Genomic DNA, 23,100 nt, shown 5'->3' with positions numbered 1-23,100 from the left:
TAAGATACACAGGCAATGGGGCATAGAAATTGATCTTGCCCTACAAGAGAAGAAGGGAAAGGGGGATGGGAGGGGAGTGGGATGACAGAGGGAGGACTGACTGGGGAATGGGGCAACCAGAATATATGCCATCTGGGAGTGGGGGGAGGGTAGAAATGGGGAAAAAATTTGTAATTCAAACTTCCATGAAAATCAATGCTGAAAACTAAATATATTAAATAATTTTTTAAAAAAAGAAAAACAGTTAAGAAATAGAAGAGAATCCTGACCATGGAAAGCTAGGATGGTGACAGGGAAGATCAAAACACAAACTCAGAAGAGGACAACATCACAATGTCTACATGTGAAGCTTCCAAGGGGAATATGAATTGGTCTCGAGCACCAAAAGTCCTCTTGTAAGAGCTCAAAAAAGAAGGTAATCTAGAGAAGTAAAAGACAAATTGGGAAAAGAAATGAGACTTATGAAGGAGAATTTTGAAAAAAAAATCAATACCTTGGAAAAGGAAACACAAAAATTGACTGAAGAAAATAACTACTTAAAAAATAGAATTGGTGAAATGGAAAAAATCCACTGAAGAAAACAACTCCTTTAAAAGTAGAATTGGACAAATGCAAAAGGAGGTATAAAAGCTAACTGGAGAAAATAATTACTTAAAAATGAGAGTTGTTCAAGTGGAAGCTAATGACTCCAGGAAACATCAGGAATCAGTCAAACAAAATCAAAAGAATGAATGAAAAATAGAAGAAAATATGAAATACCACATTGCAAAAACAACTGACCTGGAAAATAGATGGAGGAAAGATAATTTCAGAATTATTAGACTACCTGATGGTCATGACCAAGAAAGATCCTGGATGGCATCTTTCAAGAAATTATCAGGGATAACTGTTCTGATATCCTAGAACCAGAGGGTAAAATGGGCATTGAAAGAATCCACCAATCACCTCCTGAAAGAAATCCCCAAATAAAAACTCCAAAGAATATTGTAGCCAAATGCCAGAATTATCAGATCAAGGAAAAATTAATTCAAGCAGCCAGAAGAAACAAGTCAAATATCAAGGAGCCACAGTCAAGATTACACAGGACTTAGCAGCTTCTATATTAAAGGATCATAGGGCTTGGAATATGATATTCCAGAAGGCAAAGGAACTTGGATTACAACCAAGAATCAACTACCCAACTACCCAATAAAATTGAGCATCATCTTTCAGGGGATAAAATGGACATTCTATAGAGGGGAGGGCTGACTGGGGAATGGGACAATCGGAATATATGCCACTTTGGAATGGGGGGGAGGGTAAAAATAGGGAGAAAATTTGTAACTCAACATCTTGTGGAAATCAATGTTGGAAACTAAAATATTAAATAAAATATATACAGAAAAATATAGACATTCAATGAAATAGGGGACTTTCAAACTTTCCTGATAAAAAGACAAGAGCTGAACAGAAAATTACAACTTCAAATACAATACTCAAGGGAAGCAGAAAAAAGTAAATAAGAAAAGTAAATAAGAAAATGTTATTCAATAAAATTTAAACTGTTTTCCCTACATGGAAGATGATTCTTGTAACTCTTGAGAACAGTGTACTTATTAGGGCAGTTATAAGGAGTATACCTAGATAGAGAATATAGGTATAAGGTAATTTCGATGTGGTGATATTAAAAAAATTAATGGTAATAAGGGTTGTACTGGGAGAAGAGGGAAGGCAGAAGCAGAATAGGGTAAATTGCATCACATGAAGAGGTACAAAAGTTGTATTACAGTAGAGGGAAAGAAGGAAAGGGATTGTTTAAACCTTACTCTCATCAGATTTGGCTGAAAGAAGGAACAACACATACATTCAATTGGGTATAGAAATTCATCTTACCCTACAGTGAAGTAGAAGGGGAAAGGGGATCAAAAAGAGAAAGGGGATGCTGATAGAAGGGAGAGCAGAAGGGAGGACAGAAGTAGGTGGGGAAGGGGAAAGAAAAAGGGGGGCTGGTAGAAGGAAGGGCAGATTGAGGGAGGTGGCAATCAAATACAAAACTCTGTTTAGGAAGGACAGCATGAAAGGAAGGAGAAAAGCATAAACAGGGAAAAATAGGATAGAGGGAAATCCACAGTTGGAAATCATACTGTAGATAAAAATGGGATGAATGCTTCCATAAACTAGAGGTGGAAATCCACTGATCACCACTTGAAAGAGATCCTATGAGGAAAACCCACAGGAGTATTCAAGTAGTCAAGTACCAAAAACCCCATCTCAAGAATAAAATATTATGATCGACAAGAAAAAAAAAACAATTTAGATACGATGGTGCCAAATTAGAATCACACAAGACCTAGCATCAGTGAGACTAAAAGACTGCAGGTCTTAGCACACTATATATCAAAGAGTTAAAGAACTGGGCTTAATGCAGAAAATATCATACCCAGGGAAGCTTAACATAATTCTGAATGAAAAAAGAAATGGGCACTTAATGGATTGGCAGATTTTCAGGACTTTGTTTAAAAAAACTGAACTTAATAGAAAATTTGACATACAAGAGCCAAGATAAACATAAGGTACATAATAAAGACCAATTACAAGGGACTCAATAAGGACAGACTGTATACCTTTTATGTATGTAAAATGTAAAACATATGTCTAAGATTGTTACTAATAATTGGATAGCTCATAAGAAAAATTGGGGTAGACCTGAGCATGACATGACTTCAAAAAGTAAAACTGTTCAGGAACACCTAAAATGAGTAATTATCTTATACAAATGAGGTATGAGAGGAAGAAACAATACAGAGGGATTAGATGGGGCAGGAGGGCTGTTAGTTCTCGAAATCTATTTTCACTGGGAATGTATCCAAGAGGGAATAATACAAATAAATCTAGAAGAATATAAAAGTCTTCTAAATTTAGAAAGAAATAGAAAGCTAAGGAGACATGGAGGGGGGGGATGTTTAGAGAGGAAGATGAAGGAATAGATTAAAAGTGGATATAGAAGGGTGTTTAGATTAATGGAAATGGGAGGAAAAGGGAGGGATCATTGGAGGAGGGATAGGTTAATAATAGGAGGCCAAGGATTGCAGGTAAAAGTAAAGTGAAGGAGTCAGGAAGGATAGGAAGTAAGAGATATGCAAAAAAAAAAAATAAAGATTAGGAGCAGAATCTCTTCGGGAAAGTACATGTTTATGTATGCATATATGTATATATGTGTGTATGTATATCTGTATGTATACAACAATATCTATAAATATATCCATCCTTAATTGTAGCCTGGGGGCAGGAGGGTGCAGTAAGGGAGGAAAAAGAACAAAGTAAAAAGTTTACAGCAGAAAACAGAAGAAAACGTACAATGAGGCAAGATGTACAGCTTTCAACACAATGTGTAGTATTTAATATATATGCTTTCTTGTAATGGAAATTTATTGTTATATATTTTGAATCCTCTCTTACATTCTGCTCTGCAAATGTTTTCCTTTTTATTTCATATTTAAGTTTTAATATTTAAGTTTTTTATATGTTTCTTTTTAACAGTATATATTTAAGTTTTAGTATTCAAGTCTAAAATTTTTTTAAAAAGATTAAAAAATAGAGGCAGATAGCAGTGGCTTCAAAACCAGAATCCTACAATATGTGGATTACAAGAACTATGTTGAAAGCAGAGAGATACACACAGAGTAATGGTAAAAGGCTGGAGCAAAATATATTATACTTCAGGTGAAGTTAAAAAAAAAGAGGGCTAGCAATCCTGGTCTCAGAAAAAGAAAAAGCAAAAATAGATTCAATGAAAACAGATAAGGAACTAAAATACATCTTGCTAAAAGGTACCACAGACATTAAAGTAATATCAGGACTATAGATGTATACACCGTTTGGTATAGCATTCCAATTCTCAGAGAAGTTAAGTGAGTTGTAGGAAGAAATAGAGAGCAAAACCATAATAGTGGGGGCTTCAACCTCCCCTTCACAGAACAAGATAAATTTAACCACAAAATAAACAAGAACTGAAGGAGGTGAATAGAATTTTTTAAAAGTTAGATATGATAACCCTCTGGAGAAAAATTGAATGGGAATAGAAAGGATTATATTGTTTTCTCAGGGGTACATCACACCTACACAAACATTGACCATGTGTTAGTTCATTAAACTCTAACAATCAAATGCAGAAAGGTAGAAATCTTAAATGCATCCTTTTCAGGTCATGATGCAAGAAAAATTACATGCAATAAAGAGCCATGGAAAGATAGACTAAAAGTTAATTGGAAATTAAATAATCTAATGCTTAAGAATGAGTGGGTCAAACAACAAATCACAGAAACAATCAATAATTTCACCAAAGAGAACAACAATGAGATAACATACCAAAACTTATGGGATACAGCCAACGAAGTTCTTAGGGGAAATGTTATATCTCTAAATGCTTACAAGACTGAAAAAGAGAAAGAGATCAATGAAATGGTCATGCAACAAAAAAAGATAGAAAAAGGCAAACTAAAAATTCCCAACTAACACATAATAATAATGGTAACAGCCAGAACTTTGTTTCTTTTTCTCTGGCTTTGGTAGCAGCTTCCATGCATCCTTGTATTATCCTCATTCACTCCATCTGACCCCAGAAATCCAAATGCATGAAAATGTCATTCTTTTGTGATATTGATTAGCTTCTTCCCCAAAACTTCTGCTACCTTCTCTCCATCCTAGACACAGTTGTGGTGGACTCATTGCTGGTGATTTGTCTGACAAATTCTATTTCATCTATTTTTTGGGGTGGAAGATTTCCTTGGCCTTAGTATCCCTCATTTTTCTAAAAGATAGTATAGAATCACTAGGCTTCAGAAGGAAGGTTTTTAAATGGTCTGTCTACCCCTATCTTTGTAGATAAGTATACAATTTGGATACCTTTAGTCATTTAGTCGATTTTATCCAACTCTTTGTGACCTGGTATGGGGCTTTCTTCGCAAACATACCGGAGTTGTTTGCCATTTTCTTCTCCAGTAAATTAAGACAAACAGAGGTTAAGCAACTTGCCCAGGGGCACACACCTCATATTTGAGGTGGGATTTGCACTCAGGTCTTCATGATTCCAGGCCCAGAGCTCTATTCGCTGAGCCACCTAGCTGCCTCCTTTGGATATGATAATTCAGCTTAGTCATAATTATGGGCAGTTGGGTGATACAGTGAATAGAGCACTGAATTGGAATCAGGAAGATTCATCTTCCTGAGTTCAAATCTGGTCTCAGATACTAGATCTGTGACCTGAGCAAGTCACTTAATCCTGTTTGCCTCAGTTCCTCATTTGTAAAATGAGTTAGAGAAGGAAATGGCAAATCATTCTAGTATCTTTGCAAAAAAAAATACATCAAATGCGGTCATGAAAAGTCAGACACAACTGAAACAGTTGAACAATAATAAAATTCAGCTTAAACATCATTTACAACATTGATTCATAAGGAACCATTATCCTATTGTTTTCTTAAAACTCCACTGTCTAATTTCCAAACTTTATGGAAAAAGCAGAGTGCTATGTATAATTCACCACTTAGACATAACAGGTACTGCTTCAGCAGGTACTAGGGAAAGCTAAAGTGCTGGGGTTAAGTATCATGTAAAATTTAACTCTTTATCTTGTTTTTCCTGGTGGAGCACATAATATCAATAGGGTCATGGCATTGTGAACCACTTCTATGGGTTCCTCTGGCATTATCTCCCATAACCTTTTGCTCAAGTGTCACCTGCAGGTATTCCCATATTGTATTATTTCCCACTTCCCATGTCTTCCCCCAAACTCCACTGCAATCTAGAGTCTTGGGTTACAATCCTACATCTGCCAAATCCTCTCTGTTTAGATGAGTCAAAGCCTTACTGAGCATTAGCTTCCTAATCTACAAAAAGGTATAATAGCATTTGCCCTGCCTAGCATATAGAATTTTAAAAGATTCAAATGAAATAACATTAGTAAAAATGCTTTGAAAAACTAAAACATTAAACAAAAAAATGGTTATATTCCTATTACTCTCACTGTTATTTTACAGAGAATCCTACTGAATTCCTTTTATGAAGCAATATAGATATTGTGCTAAACCAGGAAGAGACAAAACAGACAAAAAAATTATAGAACAATTTCCCTAATGAATGTTGATGGAAAAATTTTAAATAAAATATTAGCAAAGAAATTACAGCAACTTATCACCAAGATAATATACTATGACCAAGTGAGATTTATACCAGGGATGCAGGGTGGTTAATATTAGGAAAATTATCAGTATAATTGACTATATCAATAAGAAAACTAACAGAAATCACATGATTATCTCAATAGATGCAGAAAAAAGCTTTTGACAAAATACAGCACCCATTCATATTAAAAAAAACACTAGAGAGCATAGGAATAAGTTGAATTTTCCTTAAAATGATAAGCAGTATCTACCTAAAACCTTCAACAAGCATTACATATAATGGGGATAAGCTAGACACATTCTCAATAAAATCAGGGGTGAAAAAGGATGCCCATGATCTAAGACAATCCAAAAGATTCATGATGTTATCCATTTCCAGAGAAAGAACTATGGGGTTTGAATGCAGATTGAAGCTTACTATTTTCTCTTTTTTGTTTGTCTATTTTTTTCTTTCTTGTGGCTTTTCCATTTTGTTCTGATTCTTCTTTCACAACATGACTAATGTGGAAATATATTTGTACATGTTAAAAAAGGAATTTAAACAAAGGTATTAAATTGTGGAAGCTTAAAAGTTGTTAGAGAATGCTAATAACTTGGGTAAAAGAATCAGGAGATCCAAAAATGCCTCAAGATGGTAGAACAATGGTCAACAAACAAAATTTGTAATAAATAAAAAGTCTACCTTTGGGTTAAGTAAGCCGACTTTTCAACTGTAGGATTGATGAAGCATATAGGCAACATTGTGTGTGTGTGTGTGTGTGTGTGTGTGTGTGTGTGTGTGTGTGTGTGTAAAGACATTGGAGCCAAGGGATAGATGGCAAATGAAATATTAATGAATATTGTGACATGACAACTACCAAAAACCCTCTTAGGCTCTATCAATAAAGTAAAAAACACAACAGAAGGAAGGAAAAGCAGCTGCTATAGGGGTATAAGACCAACCAACAATGAGCACATAGAAAGCTGCCAACACAGGTTCTTTGATCTGCTTTACTAAGGAAAGTAATGTTGAGGGATTAACAATCTCAGTTTAATCAAACATACAAATATCATTCACAGTTCAGGGGGAAAAGATCAGCTCCCTTAACTTCAAGGTAAATACAAACAGAAATTACAAACATCAACAGACAGACCTTGTCTGTTTCAAAACACAATTCATAGTTACCAGAGAAACACCAATATTTGGGTTGTGAAGCTGGGGGTAGGGCGGGGTGCAGTTACAGTTTGCCCAGAGTCTCAACACTGCTTCCATGAGGGTGCCCCAAAAGTCAAATGCCAAGATCCCCTCAATTATTTCCTGTTCAGAGCCCTGAGGGAGTAATTGTCTTAATGCTGAGAAACACTCCAAGGTAAAATCCCACTTTATCTGCCGCATTCAAACAAAGGCCAGAATCCTTAAAGGCACTTAAGAGAAGAACAGCAAAAAAGTTCCACCTTAATTACTATTACAAAGGGTTATATTAATGTTACATTCTTCTTTGGTCAAAGCAAATTGTGACTATTATACATATACTATGTTATTTTGCATTATTATAATTGAATATTATAATTATATATCATATTGTATATATTATATTTATGTTAACATTATAATTGTATATATGTTATATATTCTATGTATAATTTTATATTAACATTATAATTAAATATATTATGATTGTATATCATTTTATAGCTATCAGTGTTTGAGTTTAATTGCCATGCTACACCATATGAGAATTTACTTATCTGTCCCAGTTTCCTCCTTCCAAAAATGGAGATATTAACATTCATACTACTTAGCCCAGAGTGTAGTTCTAAGGAAAGTGATTTACAAATTTCAAAGTGTTAGGTGTGTCTCAAGAACCTCAAAAAGGTGTCTCCAAAGTCCCAATGAAATTCTAAGTTTTAAATGCTTAAAATTTGGCTGTTTTAAATATATGAAAGTGACAACAACATGAAGATGATGCCTTATCAGTTGAAGGAAGGAGGAATGTTCATACTAAGGAAGAGGAGATTCAGGAGAGATATTATAGCTATCTTAAAGTATTTAAAAGGTTGTTGTGGGGACAAGGGATTAGACCTTTTCTTCTTAGACCCAAAGGTAAGAATCAGGAAAAATAGGAAGATGTTTCAAAGAGGAAAGTTTAGTATTGCTACATATACCACCTATTTCTAGAAATGCTCTGTAATGTTGTCTACAGACTATGACTCATCCCTTTCACTCTGCTCCTCATGATTCTTCCTTATAGTCTAAGGTTGGTGTGTTTGTATGGTCAGATCATGGCTTAGCCCCCATTAAATTCCAGAGAAATTTCTCCTCTTTCCTGCCATTGGTATATTTCATTCGAAGTGACTTAAAAAGGCGAAATTACATATACTTTTAAAATAAGATAAGAAATGAATAAAAACAATTATATTGATTCACTCAGCCAAAAAGCCTCTCTCCAGCTCATGTAATCTTTTGATTCCTGGACTGATCTTATTCTTAATATACAAGCCCCAAACTCAGAAGCTCAATTCTATATCACCCTATGGATTGTACTCTCATTGAAAGCCAGCAAATACCTGGGACAGGAAAGGGGAATCAAGACATTTTGTGCTTAGACAAAAACCTCTTACTAACCTCAATATCCAGTTTATAATGGACATTCAGAATCTAGGATGTTTCTAATGTTCTCCCTCTTGAGGAATTAGGGATTCCTCAGATAGAGTGCATTCTGGCAAGCCTCATCTCCACTCCTCAGGCCTCAGCTCTTTTCACTTGTATTCATTTGATCAAATGTTTAAATTTAACTGTGATGTGGTAAACATTTTGAACCTCTCCTCATATTCCTCTGTCTTCTGCAAATTACAAGAAGCCTGAGCTTATAAATTTAATTTTAGAGTACACCAAATATTTTTACCACGCGTAACAGACTGCCTGCCAGCCTTGGTTCTACTATTGACATCAGAGGGAGACTAGCACCAGCCTCCTGCAAGACAGCTACCATACTATTCTTTCTTTCTATCCATATTAAAAAATCACTATGTGCAAAGGGGATGCAACACGCCACCTCTCCTGAATACCCAGTCTGCAGATCACCATTCTATAAGTTGGCAGGAGGAGGAGACGAGAATAATCCCACACCCACAACACAAAGTACTATTTATTTGACATTTACTCTATACTGTCCTGAGGTTTCATTTATATTATTATTTCACTTTTGTTGCCTGTATGTATTTTGAGAAATACTTCTTTATATCTCTTATAGGGTCTGGATTAGTAACTTAATCATAATAAAAGCCTAATAAATATTTGTTTGTCAATTGGTATTGAAAAGGAACAGAAGATGAAACCCACAGGTTCTTATTGTCATGCCAGTTGCAAATAGGGGGAAACCTACATTACCTAGATATTCATGGATTCCCCACTACCTGAGTAAATACTTGACTCTCTTTATTGGGTCATGTTAAACTCCTGTTTGAAATGATTCAAGGAATAGCAATTTCTTTCCCTTCTTCATCTACTCACCCTTTGATGTCCACAATTTCATTTTTCTTGACTGTGGACTAAAGTTCCCCTATTGCCTCTCTCTAATCAGACCCATGTTCTGGTCATAGACATAGAATGCTAAAAGCTGAGAGTTGGAAGGAGCCTCAGAAGTCATCTAGTCCAACCCCCTCCCCCTGAAGTATGAATCTCTTCTGTGACCTTCCCAAGAAGTGGTGATCCAACTTCTAGTTGAACACTTCAGCAGTAATGGCCTTAGGTCTTCTTTCTCATCTTTCTTACTCCCTCATGTGGCCACAGAAGGAAGGGAACACTCCACAGACTGATAAATGGGGAAAGGTTTCCCCCTGCTGCATGCATATGTGAATGATGCCAGTTCCCAAGCTCTCTGAATACACCCCCCATCAGCACCACCATCCTTGGATAATCCTAGTACAAAGTCATTCAGTTTGAGCTAATCATAAAATTTAGTAGCTGAACAGTATGTCAGATCTCACCTTCCCCATCCCTTCCAAAAATCATAAATCCACTTCAACAATTGGTAATGTTGTAATAAATCCCACCTTGAATTGAAAGAGACAACACAACCAAATAATGGTACTGTGTTTTACAAAGCCAGGGTTTTATAGTACATTTGGGCTATAGGTCTCTATAGTAAATCTTTTTTGAGGTGTACAAATGGTAATTTTATGATAATGAATGAGCAAAACGTTGCTAGTTTTCTGGTGTTATTGTAAAGAAGGCACGAGATTAGGAAACTGAAATACATAAGAATCAGCATGATACAGTGGGAGAATACTGGATTTAGGATCATAGGACAAGGAGCTCTAAAGCTGGTTTTGCCATTTGTTATCTGTGTCCTTGGGCAGGTCACTTAACTTTCCTGGGTCTCAAATGCCTTCCTGTGTAAAATATGGAAGTTGTACTAAATGATTTAGAAAGTCCCCTTCTAGATATAAATCTCCAGTCTTGTCATCAGAATCCATCAAATTGTGGATCATTTGCTTAGTGTATAAACAGAAAAAAAAATGGTCAGCAACATACCATTCAACCAAATTAAATGAAATTGACTTTAGCCATTTTAATGAGAAAATTGAACTGGTATCTGTTACTGTATATGAGTTAATTTAGCAATGACAGCTCTCTTTTTCATCCTTTGTTTGATTTATAAGGGTCATGTGCTTGCCATTTGCTTACGTTACCACTAGATAGCGCTCTTTCGTACATGGCCACTTAGTTTAGCAAACTGTTTTCTTCTGTTGAGTCTATTTTTAAAACAACTCATTGGTTATAAACCACCTTATTTTACCAAGGTCTTTATTGGCAAAATAAAATGTCGTGGCTTACCTCAATAGATAAGAGAATTCTAAGCTGCATGGTACAGTGGAAAAATGCTAGATTTGAATAATATAATAATAATAACAAGAAGAAAAACAAGCACAGGAACGAACACGAGAAATAGGTAGCACAAGGGATAGAGTCCCGGACCTGGAGTCAAGAAGACTCATCTTCCTGAGTTCAAATCTGGCCTCAGATACTTTCCAGCTGTGTGACCCTGGGCAAGTCATTTAACTGTGTTTGCCTCAGTTCTTCATCTGTAAAATGAACTGGAGAAGGAAATGGCAAACCACTCCAGTATCTTTACCAAGGAATCCCCAAATGAGGTCACAAAGAATCAGACACAACTGAAGCAACTGAACATCAATAATAATAATAATTAATAATAATAACAATAGTCAAATGATGAGTTCACAATTCTGATTGTGCCACCTACTCGCTTACGTGACCTTCAGTGAGTTTCTTAATCTCTAATGGCCTCAGTTTCTCCATCTACAAAACAAAGGAGCTGAACTAGATGATTCTGACTCATTGCAGCCAAGTAAATACTTTTACTTAGGTCCAATCGAGTGCCAATGATACCAAGCATAGTCTTGAAGTAAAGAAAAGTCACAAAAATGAAACCTGAGGGATCATATGTAGAAATGAAATTGGATAATCCCACTTTTTTGGCCTTAGTGATAATGACGTGATTTATGGACTGATTGTAGATATGATTCTTACCATTTTGTTTAATGTCACATTTAGATGACCCAATTACCCATAGAACTCCAGAAAGTATTCCCATGTTCTAAGTATTTTGGGGATCAAAATCCCTGTTAAAACATAGGTAATGAAAAAAAATAGGTAACGAGCCCCTTCCAATATTTCTATCTTTATTAGTGAGTTATAGGACACATTATAGTTCAAAGCAAAGACACTTAATAAAATAGCATATTTTTAAAAATCACACGAAAACATTTCCGCCATAAACCTTAAAGTGATTCTCCCATAAATGTACACACATTCAGTGGGAAGAGGAGATAGATATGAATGGGAATCACACGTGGTGTGCGCACATCAGAAACATATGTAACTATGGTACAGATGGGAAGGGGCAACTTACTCCTCTGGCCTGACAGAGCTATCTGTATCTTCTGATGATGTCATTATGTTTCTTAGTGCTAGGACTCCTCTGCATAAGTAGTTTCAGCTTTTCCTTATGGGGCATCACTTCTGCTCTCTCTGATCCTCAAACATTTTCAAAATTACTTATAATGTGCACCCAGGGGATGCTGTAATTAATAAACCTCTCTGCAGGAAGGGAGAGCTATAATTTTTTTTTCAGTAATTTCTTTCAACTTCCCTACATACTTTATCTATAGTCTTCAACTGAGGTGCAGTCTTTAGAATCACCGGCTACTCTTTCTACTCTCCTCTGGGGGTTCTGTGGTTAGAAAGCCTCTCCTTGGCAAGGAAGCGTTACTGATCTATTCTATCAGCTTTCTCAGACAACCCTTCTATCTAGGGATTAGGAAAGTCTTCCCCTGATCAAGGCTACCCATAATTCTCAGGCTAAAAATCATTTTTGCTCTTTCTGACCCCCAATCTATTGCTTTATCTACTGTGCCACTTAGCTGAAAAGATACCCAGGAGATGCATCTGCTTAGAAGCCCATGGTTCCCTCTGCACAAGTTATGCTCTTAGTGACAGTATTTATTTTTTTATTTACAGGTATGTATGTCATCTCTGGTACCTAAGCCTATGATTCATTTGTGTTGAATCAATGGAACAAAACCTGAAATTCAATTATCTTGAATAGATACAAAAACATTTACTCCTGTTTACTTGACCCCTTTTACTTTGGGATATAGGAGCTCTAGACAAACCTCATGGTGAAGCTCTGCTCTGTTATTATTCATTTATTTATTTCATTAAGCTCCTCAAGGATATCTTTTCTTGTTGTTGTTAAGGAGCATCACATAAAGAGTGGCTTGCTAGTTACACAGCTTTTTTTGTAACTATGTTATGCCTGGGCACAAAAATATCATGATTCATCTAGCTATTTTCCCCCAGGGCAGAATTATGTTTTGTTTCTGATTTTGCCCATCAACCTGATGTTATTCGCACATTCCTATACCCCCTCCAGTTATGAGGTCTCAAAAGTTCATCTTCAACACTCCCTCAAAGCATAAACTACCACCAAGAAGCCTAACTGTGGGAAACACAAATTTCCTGTTGTTCGGAACTAATAATATGAAATCATGCAACCATTTTGAAAAAAAAGATAATTTTTCTCTGCCAGTGTTTGTAAGGTTTCCTTCAAGTCCCAGCTAAAATCTCACTTTCTACAGGAAGCCTTTCCCCAACCCTCTTAACTCTAGCACCTTCTCTTTGTTGATTATCTCCAAATTTATTCTGTATATAGCTTGTTTGTTCATAGTTGTTTGTTTGTTAGGTTACAAGCAGAGATTGTATTTTATCAATCTTTATATCCCCAGTGCTCCACACAGTGTGTTACATACTAAGTGGTTTACTGCATATTTATTAGCTGATTCCACCAGTTCTCCACATTGATGGCATATGCTGTTCTTACTTCCTTCTTGTGGTAATCCTTTTCACATCTTACCCTATGACTGTAACCCAGAAAGCAAAGAGATATGGGAAATGAGCATCCAGGTAACTGGTATTTGCTTCTAATATCTCACCGGCCCCCACCCAACTTCTGTGAGACACAATCAGGGCCACAACTGACTAGGTTCTTGGGCTACAAGACCCTGCTTGAGCTGGCTTTGGGGAAACCAAATGTCCTTTTGAAGTAGCTTAAAAACAATTGTCCAAGGACTTCATCATTATCCTTCTTTGGGGCATTGCTGTTTCCTGGAAAAATAAAAGTCAAAGGATCATAGAATATAGAATTCCCTTGGCTGGTAGAGATAAATTGACTTGCCCAGGGTCACTCATATTAAGTAGTAGAGCTGACTTCTCTGACTCTGAATCCATTGGGTTTTCTACTGTGTACAGCCCGGGTGTTGGAGCATCTGGATCCAAAGTAGAATGTATCAACCTTTTACATATTTTGTGAAAGATAGAAAAGATAGAGCTGGTCTTGAAGCTTAGGAACCCAGAGAATCTGGAGGTGGAAGGGGGAGGGAAGAGGGGATAGGGAGGAGCAAAAGACTTATTGAAAAATCAGCATCCTCTGTAGGGCCCAGCATAGTACTCAGCACTACTGAGAGTATACTATGAATGATGGCAAGAGTGAGGAAGAGGCTCCCTGGCCCAGCCCACATACACCAATATATTTACATTCACTTGCAATGCCACCCACCTCTCTACACACATGAGCACAGAAGCAGCTGTTTCTGTGGTTTCTTCCCAGCTCTGAGGGGTGACCCTGAGGGAGGAGCTGTTTATGTATAAGACTGTAACATTGTGTGGACAGGGGGCCACAGTGATGCAAATCTATGGTGTGCCTTTACAAAATCCTCCCTAGGGAGAACAGATAGGTCTGCATCTCAGTTGTCCCCATTCTAACCTATGGCAGATGTCTCCAACTTGAAGAGCACCTGAACATAAGATGTAGAGCAAGGCCCCTCTACCAGAGCATGTACATGTGGCAGTGTTGAACCCAGAGAGTCCAGCAATGCCACAGAAAAAATTCCCATACCTCTGTACAGGTCTCAAGTGGAGTCCTTCAGATTAAGCCTGAATTGAGACCTAGCCTTCTTCAGAAGAAAGAATGGGACCCTTAAGAAGATCTCATCTATTAGGTCACAATTGAAGAAGAGAAGATAATTGCAGTTCAACCCAAATCCTCACTGAGATCTGGAGAGTCTATCAAGTGGATTATTTGCCTTATATAATGGGTCATTCCTTGAACACAGAGAGGAAGAAACTAATGATATCTCTGCTCTGAAAGAATTCATCTCCATTTCCAATGACATGAGCCTTCTGTTTCTGTTCTGTTTCATTAGAGAAGGAATATGTACATATGGCACAATAGGAAGGGATAACAGTGCCTTTCTTCCCTGGAGACCACCTCAAGGATGGACTCTGATGAGATGGGTGATAAAATTCTTAAAACTATAATAGCCACTGACAGATTCAAGGAGTAGGAGAATTTGGGGATTTTTTGGGCCACCCCTGAGGAGTATAGGACAGAAAGAGGTCCCTGTCCTCACCATGTCTAGACGAGGCAATTCTGTCCTTCTGTCCAAGGGTAAACAGCTCCAGGATCCTGGATTAACTTTCATCCTCACACTGTATCACTGTGACAAACACAGATCTTCACTTTGGAACAGGCACAAGACTCATAGTTTTGGGTAAGATAACCTCTTGGTTTGTCCCTGTGGCCATTCTGTGGTGGGGCTGGTCCCAGATTCCCTTTTTAGAATTGTTGTGTCCTGGTGTGCCAACTATGAAGCTTTCTTTGGGCCAGGGACCAAGCTTACTGTTGTAGGTAAGATTTTGAGGGTCTTTGAATGAGGCTGGAGGGGGATGGAGAAAAGACCACCAGATGGACTTTGAAAAGAAGGAAAGGTATAGCCCCTATGATCTAATTTATCTATGGGGCTCAGTGTCATATAGAATGAGTCTCATGAAAACTTAACATCCTCAGAAGTCTCCTTGTTCAACCTGAGGCTTGAACAGTTTGTATTAGGGTAGGGAAAAGAAATGAGTCTATGTTGACCCTCTAAGGAATCAGAGGAAACCTGGGGAAAGGAAAACTTCCTGGCAATGAGAACTACCCCAAAGTGGAATAAGCTGCCTTAGGAGGTCATGAGTTGGGTTTCCTCTCCTTAGAAGTCTTCATGCAAAGGCTAGATGATCACTTGTTCAGTGTGTGGATTCTTTTTCTGGCATAAGTTAGATTGGATAACATCTAAGGTACCTTACAACTTTAAAATGATATGATTCTGTGAAGTATTTAAGACTTGGGGCAATATGAAGGGAACATCCTGAAAATTCATTATTCGTACTCCCTGTCAATGGATTTTCTGCAGGAAGACTTTATGTGTCTATTCTAACTTGAATTTTACAGGAGACAAGTATGAGTCCCCTCTCTCCTAACTTTCTCAAGTCCTGAGCTAATCTTGCAAGTGTGTGTGTGTGTGTGTGTGTGTGTGTGTGTGTGTGTGTGTGTGTGTACATTCAAGAGAGGGAGACCAGAGGTCTGTGGATATTGGTAAGTCTTCCCTCTAAATCCCAGGTATGGTTCAGTGTATACTGGAGACATTGGGGTGGGATATAAGCAATGGGAGATTTGAAATGAAGGTCAGAGACTGTGTACTGGAAACACACAATACTTTGGTATGGGGACCCAGCTTGTCGTTGTTGGTAAGTATAAACCTGCACTAGAGATGTTATAAGACTGGGAAGAGAGGCATGGTATACTCAGATGGGGGAACTTGGGCTAAAGAATGGGGTGGGGGTTCTGGGGTTTTTTTGCTTGCTTTTTCTGAGCAAATACAAATGCCAATCTCTAGTGATCAGGAGCAAAAGGGGGATTTTAGCAATGAATGGACAGGGTACTGCTTGCTTTGAGACAGACCACTAGACTAGAAGGGGTCATCTTATTAATCCTGAAGTAATCACAGTGGATTTCCTCTATTTTCTCTTGGACTGATAGGGACTCAATCTGGAGAAAGTGTAGTATAGTGGAAGAGAGCTAGATTTTGGAGGCAAGGTTCAAATTCTGACTCTGTTATTTAATAACCTTTGGCAAGTTTCAGAGGAGGTGTTTGGAATAGATGGTTTCTGAGATCCTAAGTCTATGACTCTATGAACATGTTCTTACAAATGCTGAGGGAAAACTATTTCATGGGCTCCCTTCTCAACAATCTCAATATCTCAGTGACTACCATGGGTCAAAATCATAAGAGAAGGAGATGAGGATTGTACAAACCATATCTTCGTGGCCATAAAGACATCAACAATGAAAAGTGTATTTTTACCTCCAAATTGAAAATACCCTTAAGGAATGGTAGTAGGATACCCAGGAGGAGACTTGAGTTTAGGAGGGTAGAACAGGCATGTGTAGTTTTTCTTCCAGTCTCTATTGGTGTGCAAGCAATGAAAGACAGTACTTTGGCAGTGGTACTAGGCTGTTTGTTGCAGGTAAGCAAAGCAGTTTCTCCTTTGCTATAGATTCCAGTGGGCAGACAGGTGTCAGGGTAAGGTCTCAAGAGACTGACAGGGGCGGAACGAGAAACTGAGGAACATTGGCAAAGAAAATGGAAAAGAGAAAAGGGAAAATGACTACTTGAGGGATAAAATGGGAGCTAGGCCCCTCTCCCTTGTCTAGACAATCTAGAAGGGACACAATTTGATAGGACAGAACCCTGCTCAAGACGTGCTAGGTTTTGCCACAATCCTGTCTTGATGTGTAACAACCAGCAGCAGTACTTCGGAAAGGGGTCTCAGCTAACAGTTGTGGGTAAGGAATGGGGTCTAGAATGGTAGGGGTTGGCACTGTACCTTAGGCCTTCTTCTCCTCCCTTCCTCAGACTCCACAGGGGACTTTAACTCTTTCACTATCCAGATCTTCAGTCACTGCTTCTGTTTAACATTGGGTGATACTCACCCAATGCAATTATCCTTATCCAGTCCAGGAGACATTGTTCCTTCAGCATCTCTTTGATCCTGTAGCCCACTTTCCCATGGACCTCTCAGTTTGTCCTTTTTATGCTTCTCTTTCTCTTCTTCTTGAATATCTGTCAAGTCCATTCCATTCAGTAAATATTTATTCTCTATGTAAAAGGTCCCATGATGTGTCTCCCTCTCTTCCGTCTCCTGACTTCTCCATAGTGTGCTCTGAAATTTTCCCTTCTTCCATCCTGATCTTCTTCTGGTCAGATGCTTTTGTCCACAGAGAGTCCATCTAGGCCCAGGAACTCATCACTATTCCCACCAGAGCTCAAATGGGACCTCATTTCAGAGAGGGAAGAAAGTGAAAGAGATATAGCACTGGTTTTGCAGCAGCAATCTAGGGCTGTGTAACAACTCACCCCTCACTTTTGGAGATGGAACCATGCTGGTAGTGACAGGTATGGGAATCCCACATCGAAGCAGGGGGGCATCTGACTTTATTTCACCTTGGCCAGTTCTTTGAATCAGTGGTGGGAGAAAAGATGGGGTCTGAAACAACTCCGCACTTCTGGATCTGCAGTGCTCCTCTCTGCCTTCCCAAGGACAACTCTGGCTCATTTTTCTTGATCTGTTCTGTCTGCCTTTCCTCCATAATGCTGAGCTCTTTACCACAAACACCTCTTTTTTTGAACTTCTAGGTCGTATTGTAGCTCCTTTTCTTCATATCCTCGGTCCCAGATTAGCTTCAGTTTCTTACTGAGCTTATCTCTTTACCTCTGTTTCTCTTCTCCTTTTTCTCCTCTTTTCACTCATTCCCTTAATTCTGCATCCATGCCTCCTTCTTTGGAACTATCTCTGTCTTCTCAGACTTGGTTTCTCTTTCTACCTCCATCTCTAGCTCATCTGCAACCCTAGTCGGTCATCTATTTCTTCATCTCCTCTCTGTTTCAGTCTTTCACAGTCTCCATGAGTCTCCTTCAGTCTGTTTGAGCTAATTTTAAGGAGACAAGAGATAATGTCTATTGAGATCAGCAAGGTCAAAGCAGGGAAAGGGAATGGTGCAGGAGAAAAGGGGGAACCTACGGCTGCCTGTACCTGTGAACTTCAGGAGATTAAATAAGGGCAGAATTGCATCTGGCTTCAGTGGGTACTGGATTCCATGTTAGAAAACCAAGACTAGGTGAGCAGTTCAGCTTAGAAATACTAACTACCTCAGTAGAAAGCCCTAGAGATGAGGAAAGTGATCCTCCCTCTCCAAACCTCAGGACTTATGCTTGGAAGAGACAAGATATCTGCCAGGGGTAAGTACAGAGAAATTCCCTAAATAGGAATGGAGCAAATCTTTAAGTAACATGCTCTGAGAAAATACTGAAGAGGGTAGTGGGGAGTGGATGGAGGAGGGGGAGATAGAGAGGAGATAATATCAGGGCTAAGTCTGGGTCAGAAGGTGAATACAGGCATTATATTCCTTTGAAGTGTCTGACCATAGAATCACAGATTTAGAACTGGAGGAGACCTTAGAGATCATCAAACAAGTTCTCATTTTACATATGCAGAAACTGGGGTCCAGAGAGACTTGGCTGGTCATAAAGTAATAAGTTGCAGAGGCAGGATTTGAACCCAGGTCCTCTGTTTCCATATCCAACATTCTTTACACCATACCATAGGAATCTGATTCCTATCCAGAGAGGTGAGCTCAGACAATCTTCTCTGGCCAAAGGCCTTGTTAGCTGAGCTCGCTTCCCCACTTCTATTTCCAATCCATATTTGTCCCTTTCCCTCAGTTTCTTCAGCAGAAAAGTTGAAAGATATTCAAGATTGGGAATTTTCAGGAAAACTTGTTGATAGGACACCTTCCAAATCCCAAAGCGCCAAGTAAATAGCCTTCATGAAGGCTGGGCAATTACCAAGATTCCTCCATCTTGGTAATGGAGGAAACCATTACATGGAGTCCTAGACCATATTAAGGGAACACTCTAATGGCAAGAGTAATAGTAGGGGACATTCTGGCATGAAGGATCAAGAAAACCTCAGTTCTTTATGTATATTCAAATGAGCGATTAGCAACTCCAGACAGCTGGAAATCATTTCATGGATTGTTCCCAGGTCCTAGCCCCAGTGCTTTCCACATAGCAGGCAATAGATAAATTTTGGATTTTTATTTGCTAAATCTCCAAATACCTCATTCCCCAGGAATAGGTAATATGCTAAAGGTTTGAAAGGGAGGTTTGAAGCCTACCGACTCATAAGTATAAATAAATAATCACTTTGCAGGGATCGTAGATAATGGTATGGTGTGGACAGCACTACTTTTTGCAAGTATTTGGCAAATAACCCATTACGCTTGGATAGCATGCACACAGTTAATTCTTGGGATCATGCCCCAAGAGAAGCCTCAGTCTCTGATCCCAGGGGCCACTCTTCACAAAGAGTTGAAGGAGATCCAAATAAGAGAGTACCCATACTCATAGCCTGAGTAGAACCCTGTAGGAAGTCCTTCTGATATCCTCCGGAGACTAGGAAAGATAAAACAATAACTCGGTTTTCTCTGATCATTCTAGATTCATTGGTCAGGGGTAAAACTATCCTTCTGAGGTGGAAGTTAGGCTAGAGAAAAGTGTAATCACTGCTATCTAGAGCTAGAAAAAAATCTTAAAATCCTTTATTTATTTTACTGGTAAGGAATATATGATGATTTCAAAGATAGTGTCAAGACTCAAACACTTTTCATCTTTTTTTTAACTATTCCACCATGCCTCTAGTAACTTATTTCCTCTCTACAACACATTTCCTCTCCTTAGAAGCAAGATTTAAAGGGTGGCTCACAAAAGCCTAGCCTCACAGTCTTTACAATGGTATCTCCTTAGGAAATAGCATATTGTTCCTTTAATTGGAGACATCATCTGTGTCTGACTATTCCACTTATTAGACAATCTCATCTCTGAATAAGCATATGCCGGGGGCCAAGTTTTCAATACTATTCTTCTCTCAACTCCTTCCCCCAAGTTTTCTATGACATCTATTGGACGTTAGATTGGGCAAAAGGAGAGGGTAAGGTTTGGACCCTCGATGCTTCCCTCAAAAAAAAAATAAGCAAATAATACACAACCACAATAGATACACAGCAACATTTATTGACTAAAAAAGTTAAATAATCATGTTATTTTGTATTTTAAACTACCTGGGAATCCTAAGGTAGGTTAACCTGTAGACCTGTAAAGTGAGCATTGAATAAGAGAATAAATATACTTTTTTAACGTAAGAAGAAAAACTCTTACTAGCCTGAGTAACACAAATACAGAAAACATACAGAGTTATCATTTTCCCCTCAGGATAGTACTGGGTGAGTCAAGTTTATTAGGCACTTACTATATTCTGGGCATTATACAAAAACCTAAGGCTATGAAGAAAGGCAAAATCATGGTCCCCAACTCAAGGACTCTACACTCTTATTGGGGAGACAACATCCAAACAATTATGTATATACAAGAGGTAGTTAGATAGATAGATAGACAGATAGATAGACAGATTGATTGATTGATAGATGATAGACAGACAGACAGATAGTAATTAGAAAGTAATCCTAGAGGGAAGGTGTGGTGTGGTGGGGTGGGGACAGGGTATCAAGTAAAGATCTCTTGGAGAAGAGCATTTACAAGCTGAGTCTGAAAGGAAGTCAAGGAAACTAGAAGGTAGAAGGGAGGAGGGAGAGCATTCCAAATAAAGATGATAACCAATAAAAAGGAACAGAGCAGGGAGATTAAGTGTTGTGTCTGAGGTACAACAAGAAGGTTGGTGTCATTGGATTATAGTATTTGTGGAGGGAAGTCAAGGGTAAGAATACTCAAAAGGTAGAAAGGGCTTTAAAAGCCAAATGTAGCATTTTATATTTGATCCTAGAGGCAATAGGGAGCCAATGGAATGTGCTGAGTGTGGGGGAGAGGGTGACAGTGGTATTGGTGCCAAGTCAGACCTTCACCTGAGCAAGATGGCTTTGGAAGCTGGGTAGAAGATGGATTGGACTGGGGAGAGACTTGAGACAAGAAGATGGACCAGAAAGTTATTGAAGTAGTCCAGGTGTGAGGTAATGAGGTACTACACTAGGGTGGCAGCTGTGCGAGTGAAGAGAAGGGGAAGTATATGAGACATTGCAAAGGTAGAAAAAAAGACTTGGCAACAAGGTGGATATTTGCATTGAATGAATGGGAAGAATACAGGCTGACTCTGAGATTGAAAGCCTGGGTACCATGAGGTATGCTGGTGATTTTGGGAGTAATAGGAAAGATTAGAAGAAGGGAAGAATGGAGGAGGGCAGAATAGAAAAATGAGTTCTGATTTTGATTTTGAGAGACCTAAGGGACATCTAGTTTGAGATATCTAAAAGTTAGCAGGTGATGCTAGACTGAATAAGTGATGTTAGACTAACATTCTTTCTCCTTTCATTCCCTAAGAAGGTGGCTCTGTAACCAGTCCTGGATCCCAACCTCTTTCCATTTTTCAGATGACCTGACCAGGGTGACTCCTCCAAAGGTGACTGTATTTCAGCCATCTGAGGAAGAGATGGAGGAGAAGGGAAAGGCCACACTGGTCTGTCTGGCCACAGGCTTCTACCCTGACCTTGTGGAGCTGAGATGGTGGGTGAATGGTCAGGAGACCCAAATTGGGGTCAGCACAGACCCTCAACCCTCCAAGGAGCAGCCCGGTAACAACTTCTCCACCTACTCACTGAGCAGCCGCCTTCGGGTTTCTGCTCCCTTCTGGCGCAATCCCAAGAACAGCTTCCGTTGCCAAGTACTGTTCAATGGGATCTCAGAGAATGAGCCCTGGACAAGTAACCGGAGCAAACCCATCACCCAGAATGTCAGTGACCAGATATGGGGAAAAGCAGGTGAGAATACCATAAGGTGAACCAGGATGGAAATGGTATGGGTGTGGAAAAAGATAGATCCAAAGAAGGAAGCCAAGGGGAGAGGGGGAGAGAGGGAGAGAGAGGAGAGAGAAAGAGAGAGAGAGAGAGAGAGAGAGAGAGAGAGAGAGAGAGAGAGAGAAACCTTTTCTTGAAACTGTCAAAGAGAGTCAAGGAAAGGATAGAAGAAAATCCAGAGTCAAAGACAGAGTAGAAGGAAGAGAGATAATCACATAAACAGAGAACCAAAACAGTCTGTCTCTAAGAATCTCCCCAGGTTTCAGGTATTCAGAGAGAGGGAGAATCATTTCCCTGGAGGTAACCAAGGCCACTTCCTGGGTGAATAAGATATCAATCCAGATGCACCCTTCCTGCTCAGTCATAATTAACCTTACAGAGAGCCTCCTCCTGCCCCAGCCTGTCAACCTGTGCAGCTCAGCAATTCACAGCATCCATTGACTTTGCATCCTTCCATTTGCCTAAGATCACAGGGATTTTTTTTAATGATGATATCAAGGGGAAAAATACAGGACAAGAGTTAAGTCAGAATATATCCAAATTTATATTTTATTTGAATTATGAATACTTGTTTCATGATTTATTTGGGGCCCTAGGTCTATAAGTTTATATTAACCTATGTGGCCTACCTAAAA

The 23,100-nt window shown here is 38.7% G+C and overlaps 1 gene segment (V, D, J or C); it reads left to right on the top strand.

The window, feature by feature from the left end:
- The window catches only part of LOC118850482, a 220,720-nt gene that overhangs the window by 196,499 nt on the left and 1,121 nt on the right, over positions 1 to 23,100 (top strand). The window contains 2 exon segments of the C gene segment in view: positions 17,024 to 17,070; positions 22,043 to 22,429. Of these exon segments, the coding sequence occupies positions 17,024 to 17,070; positions 22,043 to 22,429 (434 nt within the window).

This window comes from Trichosurus vulpecula, chromosome 5, assembly GCF_011100635.1.
Source record: "Trichosurus vulpecula isolate mTriVul1 chromosome 5, mTriVul1.pri, whole genome shotgun sequence".
In the NCBI taxonomy this organism is placed as follows: Eukaryota; Metazoa; Chordata; class Mammalia; order Diprotodontia; family Phalangeridae; genus Trichosurus; species Trichosurus vulpecula.
Note: the sequence above shows the minus strand (reverse complement) of the source record. Positions and strands in the feature narration are given on the sequence as shown.